General features: G+C 52.1%; 2 protein-coding genes across 5 annotated transcripts; both read left to right on the top strand.

The window, feature by feature from the left end:
• The first annotated feature begins 17 nt into the window (after positions 1 to 17).
• TEN1 (TEN1 subunit of CST complex) lies at positions 18 to 5310 on the top strand. Of its 2 annotated transcripts, XR_012589942.1 has the most exons (5): positions 18 to 211; positions 1752 to 1858; positions 1979 to 2136; positions 3492 to 3708; positions 4540 to 5310. XR_012589942.1 is itself a non-coding variant. In XM_074607842.1 (4 exons), the coding sequence occupies exons 2-4, from the start codon at positions 1773 to 1775 to the stop codon at positions 3626 to 3628; spliced, it is 381 nt and encodes a 126-aa protein (XP_074463943.1). In that variant the 5' UTR covers positions 18 to 211; positions 1752 to 1772; the 3' UTR covers positions 3629 to 4419. The 2 variants fall into 2 exon arrangements, 1 of the variants encoding a protein (XP_074463943.1); XM_074607842.1 differs by lacking the exon at positions 4540 to 5310 and having other exon boundaries at positions 3492 to 4419.
• CDK3 (cyclin dependent kinase 3) lies at positions 3688 to 11507 on the top strand. 3 transcript variants are annotated; one of them, XM_074607838.1, is made up of 9 exons: positions 3688 to 3708; positions 4540 to 4630; positions 6323 to 6499; positions 7482 to 7559; positions 7945 to 8065; positions 8455 to 8625; positions 9058 to 9159; positions 9963 to 10166; positions 10566 to 11507. In XM_074607838.1, exons 3-9 carry the CDS (start codon positions 6372 to 6374, stop codon positions 10689 to 10691), a joined length of 930 nt encoding a protein of 309 aa, XP_074463939.1. In that variant the 5' UTR covers positions 3688 to 3708; positions 4540 to 4630; positions 6323 to 6371; the 3' UTR covers positions 10692 to 11507. The 3 variants fall into 3 exon arrangements, with proteins under 3 accessions (XP_074463939.1, XP_074463940.1, XP_074463941.1); XM_074607839.1 differs by lacking the exons at positions 3688 to 3708; positions 4540 to 4630 and adding an exon at positions 5998 to 6102; XM_074607840.1 differs by lacking the exons at positions 3688 to 3708; positions 4540 to 4630 and having other exon boundaries at positions 6223 to 6499; positions 9963 to 10046; positions 10566 to 10837.
• Positions 11508 to 14161: the final 2654 nt, after the last annotated feature.

The following is a 14161-nucleotide window of genomic DNA, read 5'->3' as shown; positions in this document are numbered from 1 at the left end:
CGTGACCGCCATCGCCTGCGGAGGGAAGCGACGGTGAGAAGCGGGGCCGGGCGGCGGCCGCGATTTAATGGCGCTTTAAATTGTTGCGGGCAGCGGCTGAGGAGGGCGGGCGAGCAGGCAGGATGGATCCCGTGCTTTGAATGGCGCGTTGGGCTGTGCGCACAGCGGGCTGCGCGCCTTACATCCCGCACGGAAGGTCTAGCAGTGCCCTGTGAGTTGGGTGTGCGTGCAGGGCGCCGCCTTAAATCGAGCGTGAAATGGTCCGCTAAATAGACACACAGTGTCTTGCAGCTGGGGCTGGGCGTGTGTTAATACAACGGGCTGCGTTTGAGGCTAGGCATGCATTTAATGCCACATTGAGAGCACATAGAGCACGCTGCAGCCAGGCATTCAATAGTTAATTAAATAAATAGTTCATTGAGTGCCCATATAGCATGCTGCATTTCACCATGTGTTAAATACTGTATTAGGTAGTGTGCTAAATCTGCGTATAATGTGCCACACTTGGGTCCAAGTGTGCATTCAGTGTGCATGTAGTGTGGTGCAGCTGGGGCTGCAGGTGCATTAAATGGTGCATGGAATGGGCACACGGCACAGGGCGGTTGGGGTTGTGTTAAAAAGTGCATTAAGTCATTAAATGCACATCAAGCATCTTGCATTCCTGGCTGATCCCCTCCTGCCGCGCAGCGTGATGCGGGAGCAAAACTTGAGCGATGGAAGACGGCCTTCACCTCGCTCAGGTGGCGCAGAATTGAACTTGCTTCTGAAGCCTGGGTGAGGCGAGGCGGAGGTGCAGGGACCTGCAGAGGACATGGAGCCGGAATTCCACCTCCGTTGCTGCTGGTTGGGACCCTGCCAGAGAGGTTTCACAGCCCTGAGCGATGCCTGGGGCGGGCACGGGGCACCAAGCATTAAAGCCACAGGGTTGCAGCTCAGCCTGTCCCCACTGCTGCATAATCAGTGCTGGGGTTCCCCAAACCCCGTGGGGCGGCCCCGCTTGTCTGAATTGCAGAACTCCCTGCCTGGGCCATTGTGCGGCTCTTGGGGTCCCCCCCAGCGGGGCAAGAAACCAGAGAGAAAAGCAGTAAATGGAGCATGGAAATGCACCGAACACAGGCACCCTGCATGGCATGTTGGAGGGAAAACAGTGCCAAAAGAAGCCACTTTGTGGCACAGCCAACAGCGTGGCTATGGCACTGGCTGGGCAGAATTAAAATCTTGCCGAAGCTGCTCTGCATTCCTGCTTTTCCGCATGCTTTATGCTGTGACTGGCCTGCCTCTGCCAGCCTTGCTCCACTGCTGGAGCTCCCAGAAAGTCCCACCTGAGTCTTGTCTTGGGGTGAATCGTTCTCACTCATCGCTGTCTTCTAAACCCTACTAGACTACTGGTGAAACTAGGCTGGATTGTATCCAAGTAATTGTTCTCCAGCTGCTGGATCAGACACTACCAGAATTTCTTATCCTGCAGCATGAGAACAGACTCGGGATCGTACCTTAAATCTTGCTGCGTGGTACCCCACCACCCCAGCAGCTGGGTCTGGTTCTGCAGTTCAGTCCCTCACACTCTCCGAACTTCTCAATCACCATTTTTTCCATTTCCTTCACCTTTCTCAACCCGTAGCCTGGGGTGGACGTGGAGGATCTGGTGGGCTGCCTGTTGCTGTTTTTGTTGGATTGCAGGTGGGAAAGGTAGCCCCTCTTTATGCCAGGTATTAGGGTGGTATGAACTCAGATCTTTTGCTTTGCTGCAGGCCCAGCGGCGGTTGTGCAAGATGCTGCCAAATGCTGGTGTCTATTACTTCCCGTGGGAGATCAACAGCTCAGTCCCAGAGGGGGAGGTGCTGAGGACATTTGGGAGGTGAGAAGGGTACCCCGCTCTCCTTGCAGGCAAGGCCTTTCCTTCACTGGCTGACCCTCCTCCCTCTGTTTGTAATTGTTGTATCCCCACCCCTGAGCTTCCCAAATCGATCGTTCCCAGGTTATGCAGCTACGACCTGGCCCGGTCCAAAGCCGTTCTCGCCGCTCAGCACAGCTCAGCTCAGTACCACGTCTGTGTTGACACCAAGTTTGTGGAGCCATTCCAAGCCCAGCTGGGATCTCGCTACGTGGTCCTGGGAGAGGCCGAACACAGGGAAGGTAAATCCTCCAGGAACCAGTGCCCTTCGCTGCTGTTCATGGTGCATCAGCTCCTTCATGGCTCTCTGGGTGTGTGGTGAGACACACCGTCACTGAGGCTAGCATTGGCTAAGGCAGGCTTATCTCTTGCGGGCGCCTCTGGTCACACGAGCATGTCATTGAGGGCCGGAGGAGCCTGACTCTTCCCGTTGACCATGAGAAGTGCCACCCTTATCTTGGTGGAAATCTGGCGCTCTCGCACAGATTTTGTTAGAAACAAGAAGTGCCTCAGCAGCGTCACTGAGCTTGTGAAACCTGTGCTAAAGCCTTCTGGCATCATTACCAGCCACCACGTTGTCTTCCCTCCAAACGTGGCTGATTGCAGCAATACTTCATTGCAAGCTGGCTGGGTTGGTCTTTGCCATCCTTGAAAGGCTCTAATTATATCCCTGCCCTCAGACACGGGGCGTGAGGAATGCAGGCAGGCTCTGTCACGCAGGGCACCCTGTTGTCCTTTTCTGGGGTGCCCTGAGCGTTACTCCAGCTGCACGGTGCTTTGCGTGGGGAGTTGATCTGGGCTGGGCCGTGGGGTTGTGAAGCAAATCCCAAGTGTTGTCTTGGCCACACCTTATAAGAAGTAATTGCATTCGTGCCCTTGAAATCCTCGGTGACATGTGGAAAGCCACCTGCACGTGGTGTCTGGTCAGTGACCTGCTAAGCCACTGCTGCAAAATTCCTTTAGAAAGACATGTTATTTTGGTCATCGCAGCTTAGGAGTGAGTTGGCCCCGTTTTGCAGGGGTGAAAGGGGAGTAGGCTGAGACGGTGGCTGGGTCACCAAGGTTTGGCCCCTTTAGTGCAGCTCCATGTTACCATTTGAATGCCACCAATGAACTCTTGGTTGTAGTCATCATTAAGCCTCTTCTAAGCCCAGCTTTGTTCTGTCCTCTTCTTGTCTGCACAGAGGTATTCAGAAATGAGCTTAGACCCATCCCTAATGCTTTTTAGACAGGGAAAACCAACCTTCATCCAGCCACAAAGTAGAGAGAAGTTGCATGACAGGCACTGGCACCGTGTCCTGGGCTCAGCATTCCCCAGCGCAAGGAGAGCGCAGTGTCAGCCACCAGTATTTTGTAGCCAACAGGGCAGAGGAAAAGCACGTCACTGAATTAACCTGCTCCCGGGCCTGCTGCTCGTGTCGGTTGAGGCACATGGCCAATCCGGTCTCCTGCAAATTCTCAGGCTATGGTTATTTGGCCAGCTGGAGCCATATGCTGCCTGAGGGAACCTCTCTGTTTGCCTCTGAGCCTCTCTGTTTGCTTCCAAGCTGCTCCGTCTGTTTTTCTTTCTAAAGAAGCTTCCTGTTTATATTCCCAGGTGAGGGTCCCGTGGTAAAGGCACGAATATTGACCTGCGTGGAAGGGATGAATGTGCCCTTGCTGGAACAAGCCATACAGGAGCAGAGGAAATACTTCAACGAGAGGCAGAAGTGGATGGGAAACAGCACGTCCTGACAGCAGCTCTGAGACGAGCAAGGACCAACCGGTCCTAGCGCTGCCATTTGCAACAAATATGTTAAAAGTAAATTTAGAAGGTGGGCTTGCAACATACTGCTTTTTCCCGTGGCAAATAGCAAAGTCAAGTCACTAAGTAGGGAAACACTTGAAGACTGTGAGTCAGTATGTGACTGTGGGTTGTCCGTTCACGCCAGGTGTCATCACTGAAAATAGTTCTGGGAAGCAGGTTTGTTGTTTGCTTAAAAGTGTGGTTAAGGAAGGGGAGCACTTGAGTTATACTGGTCCTTTTGTAAGGCAAGGCGTGGAGATGTCAGAAAAAGGAGAAGTCTACGAATCTTGAGTTAAACAGCTCACACCCACACGCACTACCAAAGTGCAGTGGGCTACTGGGCTTTTGGCAGATTGGAGGTAAAGGGCATTAGTGCAAAGTTCGTTAGCCCTGTGCGGCTGCGGGTCTGTGAGTGCACGCGTTTGGTTACTGTGACTCAGCTGCCACATGGGAGCATTGCTGTCAAAACACTCACGTATCTGGACTGACCAACAAAGAAACAAGAAGAACAAAGAGTCACTATTTTCAGTAGCACCTGCCTCTTTCGGTTTTCAGGAGCTGGTGTCTAAGGGGAGGAATTGACTTTAGCTGTAAAATAAATATTTGCAGTGCCCTGAGAACCACCACATGACTTTCTTCCTTGACACAACTGAGTTTAGGAGACCTTAAGTCACTATGTTTTTGAAGCAGCTGAAGGTTTTGATTGATATTTTCCTTAATAAAGATGAAAAGAGAAGGCAGCCTGTCTTTTATTGATTAAAAACCTCTTTGTTGCTAAGGCAAATGCATTAGGCCCTGCAGAAACCCCATAGATGATGTAAGAAAATTTAGCGATATGCAATTTTCCTCCTTCTCCTAGGTGCTGGGTGTGTAAGGAAGTGCTTGGCTTTGAAAAAGTTGCAAGAAGAGGAGATGAAGTTACATCAGAACCACTCTGGTTTGAGAACATGGTACCGGGCCCACCTAGCAGAATTAAACCATAAACAAAAAGACAGAAAATCACTAATGTAAGAGGAGAATAAAATCTTAGTGCAAGAGGGAGAAGACTCTCCTGTGCTATAAGAATCCCTGAACCTGGAGTGAGCTGGGAATGTGGTTTGCAGGGGAATTCAGCCACCTACAGCCTTTTCAGCCTTTTGCTCAGATTCTCTGGTGAATTGTTCGGAAATTAAGAATCGAAGCCATACAATACACAGCAGCAGATCAAAATGCAACAGGCATTGGCAAAGTCCCCTGTTACCGGCAGGCTTCATTCAGGGGCCTGAGATGGCTCAGTAATTGCAGTGCTTGCTATAATCTTTAATTATAGTTTAGCTTTGTTTTTCTTCACGCAGTTACGGAGATCCAAAAGCCCAGCCTCAGCACACGCTCAGTTCATCCCAAGTCCAAAAACATGATCTCAAGAGGCCAGATTTTAACCTGGTTTTGTAAGAGATGTGATGTCTGTCATGATGTGTTTATTTTTATACCTCGTCTCCTGTCTGTTCTCCTACCTTCCTCCCCGCGCTTAAATTTTAACCAAATGGCCAGGTTTGCCAGGGAGTTAGGAATATCCAAGATGCCAGGACTGGAATATCCACGATACCAGGACTGTGAATATCCAGAATACCAGATTCCTAGAAGTGTTATGAAAAAAGAAAAAAAAACAAACCCAACCAGCCAGGAAGAGAGCAAATTTAGCAATGACACCAGATGGAGACATGAATGCAAACTCAACCATCACAAACCACTGGAGAACCCACGCAGGAGTTTGCCATGGCCATGTGGATCCCTCTTCAGCCACAGGGCAACCATGCTTTGGTTCTTTCAAACTGGCAAAATCATGATCAATTTTGAAAAGATTTTGACCTGGTGGCTCAGCAATGGGCTAAATCTGTCATTTTTTTGGTCACCTAGAAGTTGGGGTTTGCACTGTGAACCCAAGCAGCTGGTGGACTGCTGTGTCCTGCTGCGCCCACCCAGAGACATGGAGCCCCCAAGCCCTCCAGAAGACAGTCCCCGTGGCTCTACCTTTCCTAGTGCCATGATGCATAATATTTTTTTTTAATCTTGTTTTCTGTTAGCTGTCAAGTCAATGATTAATCCCCCCCCAACCCCGAGGACATCTTCCAAAAGGCTGACCAAGCGTCACAGCCCACGGTGGGGAGGTTCAAGGGACAATTGTGCAAGACCGAAATAAAAAAAAAAAAAGACATTTCTGCTATGTGTTTGACTTGAATGTGTCCCAGGGAACCCTAATTAGACACCGCATCCCCTTGACGCCAGGCACTGTACAAAGAGAGCTGCAGAGCTTCCCTTGGCCCTGTGCGTTCCCGCTGCCTTTCCCGCAGGCACAAAGCACCTCTTTCCCTCCGTTTTGCTCGATTATTTGCTTCAGCCAGCACACGGCACAACCTGGGTCGCAAGCAACCAGTCCTGGGCGGTGGGTGCATGGCCTGTTTGGCTCTTTGGGTCTGCCCAAAGACCCCCAAAAGCCCCAGGCAGCCCTGTCCGCCTGCAGCTGCCCCAATTCAGGGGTCCCTGTGCTGAGGGAGCAGCAAAGGCGAACCCAGATCTCAAAAGCAGCTCAGGGGACACACGGAGAGAGCAAACACCCTCTGCTTATTCAGCTGTTTCCCCTTTTTTTCTTTTTTTCTCCTCAGAAAGCAGTGCCAGCCACCCCTGCTGCCATTGCTAGGCCGAGGCAGTGCCATGGACGCCTTCCAGGAGGTGTTTCAGAAGCTGGAGAAGATCGGGGAGGGCACCTATGGCGTGGTGTACAAGGCTCGCAACAAGCGCACGGGGCAACTGGTGGCCCTCAAGAAGATCCGCCTGGACTCGTGAGTGGGGCAAAGCCCCAGCCCTGGGGCTGCCATGGCACGGCCCAGCATGGTGCCCACCCGGCCCGCCATGGCGCCAGGCCGACTGCTGCCTCAGCGCGGTGGCAACAGGGTGCTGAGGCGAAAGCTGGGGAGAGGAAGGCGAGTGGCTCCTCTGGGGACAGCGGTGCCATCTGTGGGGCGATGGCCGCCAGCTGAGCCCAGCAGTGCCCCAGCCCCACCATGGGAGTGAGCAGGAGGGCTCTGCACCCCAGCCCAATATCCAAAATGATGCGAGAGGCTCAAAAAAACCTGACGTGAGGGAAAAAATTGTCTCCCTTGGCTCATGAAAGCAGCCAGGGCCTGACCTGGCGCTACCTGGCCCTGGCGCGATGGCCCAGGGCAGGGGGAAGTAGCCACCATTTTGGGAGGTGGCGTCTCCCTCAGGGGTGTGGTGGTAGGGCCTGGCCTCCCAGCAGGGCCGGTGTTGACCCTTCCAGGCTGGGGACTGAGCAGATAAAAACTTACTACTTTTCCCCTGGGTCAGCCCTGGGCTGTCTCCATGATGAGGGGTGTCAGTGTGGACCAGGGGCCATGGTGGTGGGACTGTACCCCATGATGGCCCTTCAGGACGGTGGAGGCAGCTGCCTGAGGGGCAAAGAGCTTTCATTTCCCGCCCACCTCCAAAAAGCGAGGCTTGGGCATTTAAACCCTGTTGTTGCTTCTCCAAATGTGCCCTCAGGTGCTCCCAAACAAGCTCTGCCCCAGAACTTGCACTGTCTAGGACACCCCTTCCCTCTCCTTCCCCATGCCTCCATTTCCCCCTGCATCACCCCAGCCCACCCCACACGCAACTCCATCCCAAACTTGGGGCGCCCGGTGTGAGAGGCCCTCCCCTGGGCAGGTGGTGGGGTATAATGGAAGGGAGAAGGGACACAGGACCCCGATAGGCTGCGGGGTCCCACCGGGGGACGGGGTGCTGTACAGCCTGTCTCTGCTGCAGGGAGACGGAGGGCGTCCCCAGCACCGCGATCCGAGAAATCTCACTGCTGAAGGAGCTGAAGCACCCCAATATAGTCAGGTAAGACCTGCATGAACCCACCCCCTCCACCCCCAGCTCATTGATGAGCCCCTGCTCGGGAAGCTCTGGGTACAGGCAGCAAGAGGGGTTTTCCTGTCCTTCCCTGACTGCACAGACAGGAGCAAAATAAACAGGAAAATACAGCAATCATTTGCACTTCCCTGGTTTGCAGCGATAGCCCACAGCACTGCCACTTCACCCCAGCAACACAGGCTGGTCCAAGCTGCTGCTGCCCTATACTAGATACTGCTTTTATATCTGCCTCTCTGTTCCAAAGGACTCGGAGAGCAGAGACGTCTGTAGGAGGAGGGATGTCTGGGTATTTGCGAAGGTCGGGAGAAGTTGCTGAAAGGTACTAAAGGGAGCGCTTGCACTCCTTTTGCAGGCTCCTGGATGTTGTACACAGCCAGAAGAAGCTCTATCTGGTGTTTGAGTATCTGAATCAGGACCTGAAGAAATATATGGACTCACCCCGAACTGGAGAGCTTCCTTTAAGCTTGGTCAAGGTACAGTGTGGAAGGAGTGCCGGCAGGCAGGGCAGAAAGTGTGTCTCCTTGCTGCCTTCTGCTGGGCAGAGCCAGCACTGGGCTGAGCTGCTCTTACCCGGGTTGCATCTGGAAGAGATTCATCCTTGGCTGGCGGCATTCAGCCTCTCAGATCTCAAACATTTCAGCTGGGAAAACCTCGCGGCACTATTGCTCAGCACATTTATTTCCCAGCTGCGTCCAGGCTCTCCAGCCCATCTCGCTTTGTGGCCCACAAGTCTGGTGTAGCATTATAGCAAGGTCTTTTTTCCCATTCAGGTCTAGGAATGATACAAAGTGTGTTGGTTCACATGATCCAGCCTTCAAAGTGGTTTCATTGTGGCTTTGTCTGAAATCTCTTCTCTCCTTAGAACTACCTTTTCCAGCTGCTGCAGGGTGTGAGCTTCTGCCACTCACACAGAGTCATCCACAGGGACTTGAAGCCACAGAACTTGCTGATTAACGAAGCAGGAGCAATCAAGCTGGCTGATTTTGGACTGGCAAGAGCTTTTGGAGTCCCCCTGCGCACATACACTCACGAGGTATTGTTGGGATTTCCTGCCACCTGAGAGTGGGATACACAATCCATAGTGAGTGAACAGCAGCAGCATCACAAGTTACTCATCCGTAGCTGCAGCACAGCTGTGCCCAGGCACGTGCTTTTAACCTAAACTGCAGCTAAGGGATTACCTCATGTCCCCACAAAGTGTGCTCACTGCTTCTACCCCTAGCTTGCCTGCAAGCTGGGTTCCCACCTTCTCTGCGTGGGCTATATTTATTTGTTCCAGTGTGTCCTCTTGAAGAATAATCTCTTAATCCCAATCTTGCTGTCACTGAGGTGTTTTTTAATTGAGCAAGGCCTCGGCGCACTCTGATTTGTACAGTCACTGTGTTACAGCAAAGAAGAGAAGATCCCACGCCTCTAGTTTCACCCAGGGAAACTAGACAAAGCTTGTTTGTTGGTTCCTTACCAGGTGGTGACTCTGTGGTACCGAGCCCCTGAAATACTGCTGGGATGCAAATACTATTCAACTGCTGTGGATATCTGGAGCATCGGCTGCATCTTTGCAGAAATGGTAGAATGGGTTTAAATAGTCTCTTTAATGAGCAGGGAGGATGCAGCTGCAATGGGAAGTGGGGAAGGAGGGACAAGATGCAGAACGTCTGTGATACTGTGGTTCCACCCTGTGCTGGGGTGTGTATTACGGAAAATCGAAGCTGAGGGTTAGCTGATCCTTAGCTGTGGGCTCGAAAGGAAATCTGCCACCCTCAGGGGCCTGGCAGAAGGCAAAGAAGCCTCTGTAGTCCGGCTGTGGTTCCAGGTGTATGGGAACGCAATGCTTGTCCATGCAGAAGAGGTAACTTCAGTCTTGTTGCTGCAGTATTTTGATCCTGGGAGGAGATGACTCTCTTGCGGATGTCCCTGCAGTGGGCTGCAGAAAACTAGCACTTCATAGCATGGCAGGGTGTTATCTCCTAGGGGTCCATGCTCCACCTTGAAGAGCTCTTGTTACCCCTGCAGTGTAATAGCACCATCCTTAGCTCCCAAAGCCCCTGAGCTGCAGATCAGCAGAGCCTGGGTGAGTAGGCAGGGAGGGAGCTAGCCTGCAAAAGTGGATGTTTTAGGAAATTGGAGACGGAGAGGGATAAAGGACAGGCTGAAAGAGGGACAGCCTCAGAGGAGCACAGATCCATGGAGACAAGCAAACACCCACCCGGGACCTCCCCAGCCACTGCCTGGCAGAATCGCTGCATCGTAACTGCTCTAGTCTGTGCAGCTGTTTGCATCTGCTGGGACAAAAGGTTGCTTGCAGCAGGAAATAGTGCACACAGCTGATGGAAAGGTGGGACCAGGACTTTTTTTTTTTTCCCCCTCCAGGTGACCAGGAAGCCCCTGTTTCCAGGGGACTCTGAGATTGATCAGCTCTTCCGGATCTTTCGCACCCTGGGCACTCCCACCGAGGTGACCTGGCCTGGGGTGACCCAGCTGCCTGACTACAAGAGGGACTTTCCCCGGTGGGCAAGGAAGGAGATGAAGGAAATTGTTCCCAACTTAGATCGAGACGGTAGAGACTTACTGGTGGTGAGTGAGGGCCCAGAACAAGACCCAGGGACAAACAAGACCTTTCCAAACTGGGCAAAGAATAGGGATATTTGGGACGGATCTACCCAGAAGTGCGTTAGCTGATCTGGCTCTGATGCTCATCTCTGCCATTGCAGAAACAACAGATCATCAAATAGGGCTCAGTCCTGGCTCTGAAGTGGGGCTGTCAGTGCAGGTTCCTCTAGGAAACCACTGCATCAAGGGTCAAGAGACCCTCCTAGTGTAATCCACACGGTAACTTCAGCTGTGAGTTACTCCTGAAGGCCAGAGAGGGAAAAAGGCAGGACCAACATCTGCATCTGGGCACAGCCATGGGCAGGTGCAATCGATTGTTTGTTTTTTTAAAAGCCTAAATCTGCTGGGTTTTTCTCTTGGCAGCAATTGCTCCTGTATGATCCCAGCAGGCGCATCTCAGCCAAGACAGCCCTCAGTCACCAGTACTTCGTCTGGAGAAGCCCTCAGAGCCCTGAGGAGCAACGCGTGCTGCAGAGACACTGCAGATGAGAAGACGCAGCTCTCCCCATGCGCTTGCTCCTCCGGGTGTCAGTGCAGATCTGATTTTGGGCACTGAGCAGCGGCTGGCTGGGACCTGGCGTCTCACTCCTCCTGAGAAGCCTGGAAAGGGACACTCTTGCGTTTAGAGACTCTCAGCCCGTTGCTGGGGGAAAGTTTGTCTAGGTTACAGCCAGCAGAGCTGTTTTGAAGAGGTCATGTGGAAAAGGGTGTGGGGTATTTATCAGCATAAAACACTGAAATGTAGATGAGAGCACATCTTTCAGAATGTTGTCCTTGTATTACTCAGCGAGCTAAGGTGACACAATGATTTCTGTCTCTCCAGCTCTGGAGCATCCCCAGGTCTGTCACCGGCAGTTTCTGACACCAGGGCGTGCTGGAGCTCCACTCGGCTAGGGGAGCGCTTCTCTGCTCAGCCCTTTGCTGCCGTTACCAAAGCCTGGGCTTGTCAGCAGCAGACAAGTTGTTTAACCTGAGGTGTTCAACAGAGCTGACATTCTGCTGTGTCACAAGCTGAAGGGCGCTATCGGGTATCTTAATGTGTGCCTTAGCTGGGACCAAGAAGCCAAAAGATCCAGTTTGCTTAAAGAACTTGTTGCGTATTGTCTGGAAACAGTAACAGCGAAAACACTGCCTTTCCATCATCGCACCAGATGTACTGCTGTTTCCTTCACTTCATTGTCTTGGAAATGTTTTTGCTGTTCAAATGTTTGGAGAACTGTCACTAGCTTTTGGTGTGGTTTTGACATCTTTTTTTTTTTCTTCCAGTACAGAAAAAAAAATAAAGGTTTGTCATTTCTTCACAGACCTCGGTGTTTATTGTTTGGCGCGGCCCATGGAGCTAGTGACGCAGGACAGTCTGGCTGGTCCTTTTTTCCACAGAGCTCTTCTCCCTTCCTCATCTCCTGCCCTCTTTCTTTTATCCTGCCCGGCCCAAATCCTTGGCAGGTGCAGAGATGTGCTCTCAATTCTGTTGTGGAACAAGGGGCTGATGGTTCTGCAGCCCAGTGCTGTCTCGGTACAGTAAGATGGGCTTGCTTTCCGTCAGAAGTTGCCACAAAGCCATTCAGAGTTACGTTCTACTTTTTAAATACTGAAAAGACAGATTTCTAACTTAGGGAAGCCAAACTTCTGCACTCCAGTTTTTCATGCATGTGCACACGTGTGCCCACCTAAGAGCTGAGCTCAGCACGACCTGACAGCTCTCAAAAGCTATCACATTCCCAGAGTCTCATGACAGATAAACAACGGAGTAAAGGAGAGAGACGGCAGCACACACAGCTGTAGAACAAACTCCCTCCCCACCTACTAGATACCAGAGAATTTGCACAGGGGAGAGAAACCTTTGGAGTCCCTCCTGAAAAAGCTCATCTCAGCCCAAGACCTGCCTAAAGCCAAACTCTCTTGTCCTTTGCCTTCCTCCACCATTCGTTCCTTCTCCCCACCCAACAAAAGGCAGCGGGTGGCTCTTCTTAATTCCTGACATCGAAAAGACCTTTGTCACCCCTACTGTAGCAGCCGCACCTCCTGACAGACCCCAGCAGCGAAACCCTGGGGCCTGCTGCTCGCCTCCCTCCGGGCCCTGCTTCCCCTGCAGGTTTAGAAGCCACTGGGACCTGGGGAGATCTCTCGCCTCCGCAATTTGCACAAATCAGGTTTTTTGGGGCAGGTGGGGGTTGTTTCGCTTTTGAAGCTGTTGTTAGGAGCCACGCCGGAGCGGCTGCCTGGAAAAAGCTGTCCTGTTCACGTGTGGGAGGGCTGGTTTGCTGACTGAGCAAGGGAGAGCAGGCAGCTGGGCTCCCGCAGCCACTTTCCTCGTGTGGCAGGAAAATTGTCCTGCAGCATCTCATGGTCTCTGGACGATAACAGCCAGCTCACAGGGGCACGTTTCTGAGACATGGATGAATTCTGCTTTGTCAATCATTTCCCTGCCTTTGCATACATGTTTTAAATCAATTCATTTTGTACAGACAACGCTCCGTTGTTTGCTCTCCGCAAACAAGTGCTCGTGTTGTACCAGACAAACTGTTTGCAGAAGAGTTTGTTGGTTATTTGTTGGGGTTTTTTTAACGATCTGCATTAAGAAATAAATACCAAGGACATTCATCCAATCCAGAAACATAAATAAAAATACTACAGCTCATCTAGACCAACAAAATGAAGCGACAGGCTGAATTTCAAACATTTATGACCCAACCCCATCGCCAGAAAAGGGAACCAACAACAGCTGTGTTAAAATAACTGCTCTGGGAGAGCCACGATGCAGCACCATCATCCTGCACCCAAAAAGGGAGGAAAAGCTCCTCCCGAGCAACTCGCAACCCTGCCAGACAGCTGGGTCTGCTGGTGTGGTGCTTCCTATGGACACATCAAGAGGACACGATGCAAGCTTTTTTTCTGCGGATCAGGACCATTTGACAGCACAGAAAAGGATTTTTTAGTGGTTTGTTTTTTTTTTTTCCACAGAAACAAAAGGCAGACCAGCCTTCAAGGGAGACTGTTCAGCCAGCCAGACTGCTCAGCCACCTAATAGTCTCTTGACACCTTCACCCAGCCCTAGGTAAATACCTCCCACCATGCTGTTAGGGAGCACTTTATCCAAAATGATTAACTGATTGCCTAATTACTAAAACTCCAAGTTCCTTAGTTACAGAGCATTCCCCAAAACTATTTAGCCAGCACTTCGGGAAAGAGTCCCCACGTGAACATCACACTGCTTTAAAAACAAACATGTTTTATCCCCTTTGCAAGGGGAGCAGCCGTGAGGAGGGCAGCCCGAGAGCCCAGCACCTGCCCCACGGAGCTGGGGGAGGGCAAAGCTGGCAGCAAACTCACCTGTCCAGCAGCGCCGAGCTGCAGAAAAGGCAACAGCCCCATTCCTGACGGATCCTCCCTGCTTTCACCCAGCCAAAGGGAAGAAAACCAAAGCACAGCAAGGCTGCTCCCAGCAGGTTTGAAGAGCTAGGACCCGAGGACTGCTGGGAGCCACACTGGCCCAGGGCTCCTTGGTCGCACTGGGACGCGATGCTCACCTGGCTGTGCTCCTGTGCGCCGAGGACTGTTGGGCTTTCCTTGGCAGGAGGGCAGGCCAGGGTTTCTCTCCCAATGCATCCTGTGGTCCATCAAAGCCCAGTTCCAGCCCTCGCTGCTGGTCCAGACCAGCCACTGGGGGATGCACAGTGCCCCGTGTGCCAGCAGCGCTCTACCGAGATGAAACAGGCTGCGAACAGATGCTCTGGGGTGTGTGCAAGCGTTCACCCCATTTCAAACCAAAAAATTGCCCTGTATGGCAGCTGAGGTGGCCACAGACACCAACCATAGGCCTGACAATAAACACGGACCTTGCAGAGCATGGGGCAGAGTTTGGGCACATCTTGGACTGGAAACTTGGTGTTTCTGTAGCTGGACTCAGATTATTAGTGCTGAGTACCACCTACCAGCAGGAAGGTAACAGGACCTGT

This window comes from Larus michahellis, chromosome 14 (assembly GCF_964199755.1).
Source record: "Larus michahellis chromosome 14, bLarMic1.1, whole genome shotgun sequence".
Lineage (NCBI taxonomy): Eukaryota > Metazoa > Chordata > Aves > Charadriiformes > Laridae > Larus > Larus michahellis.
This window is presented reverse-complemented; position numbering and strand designations above follow the sequence as displayed.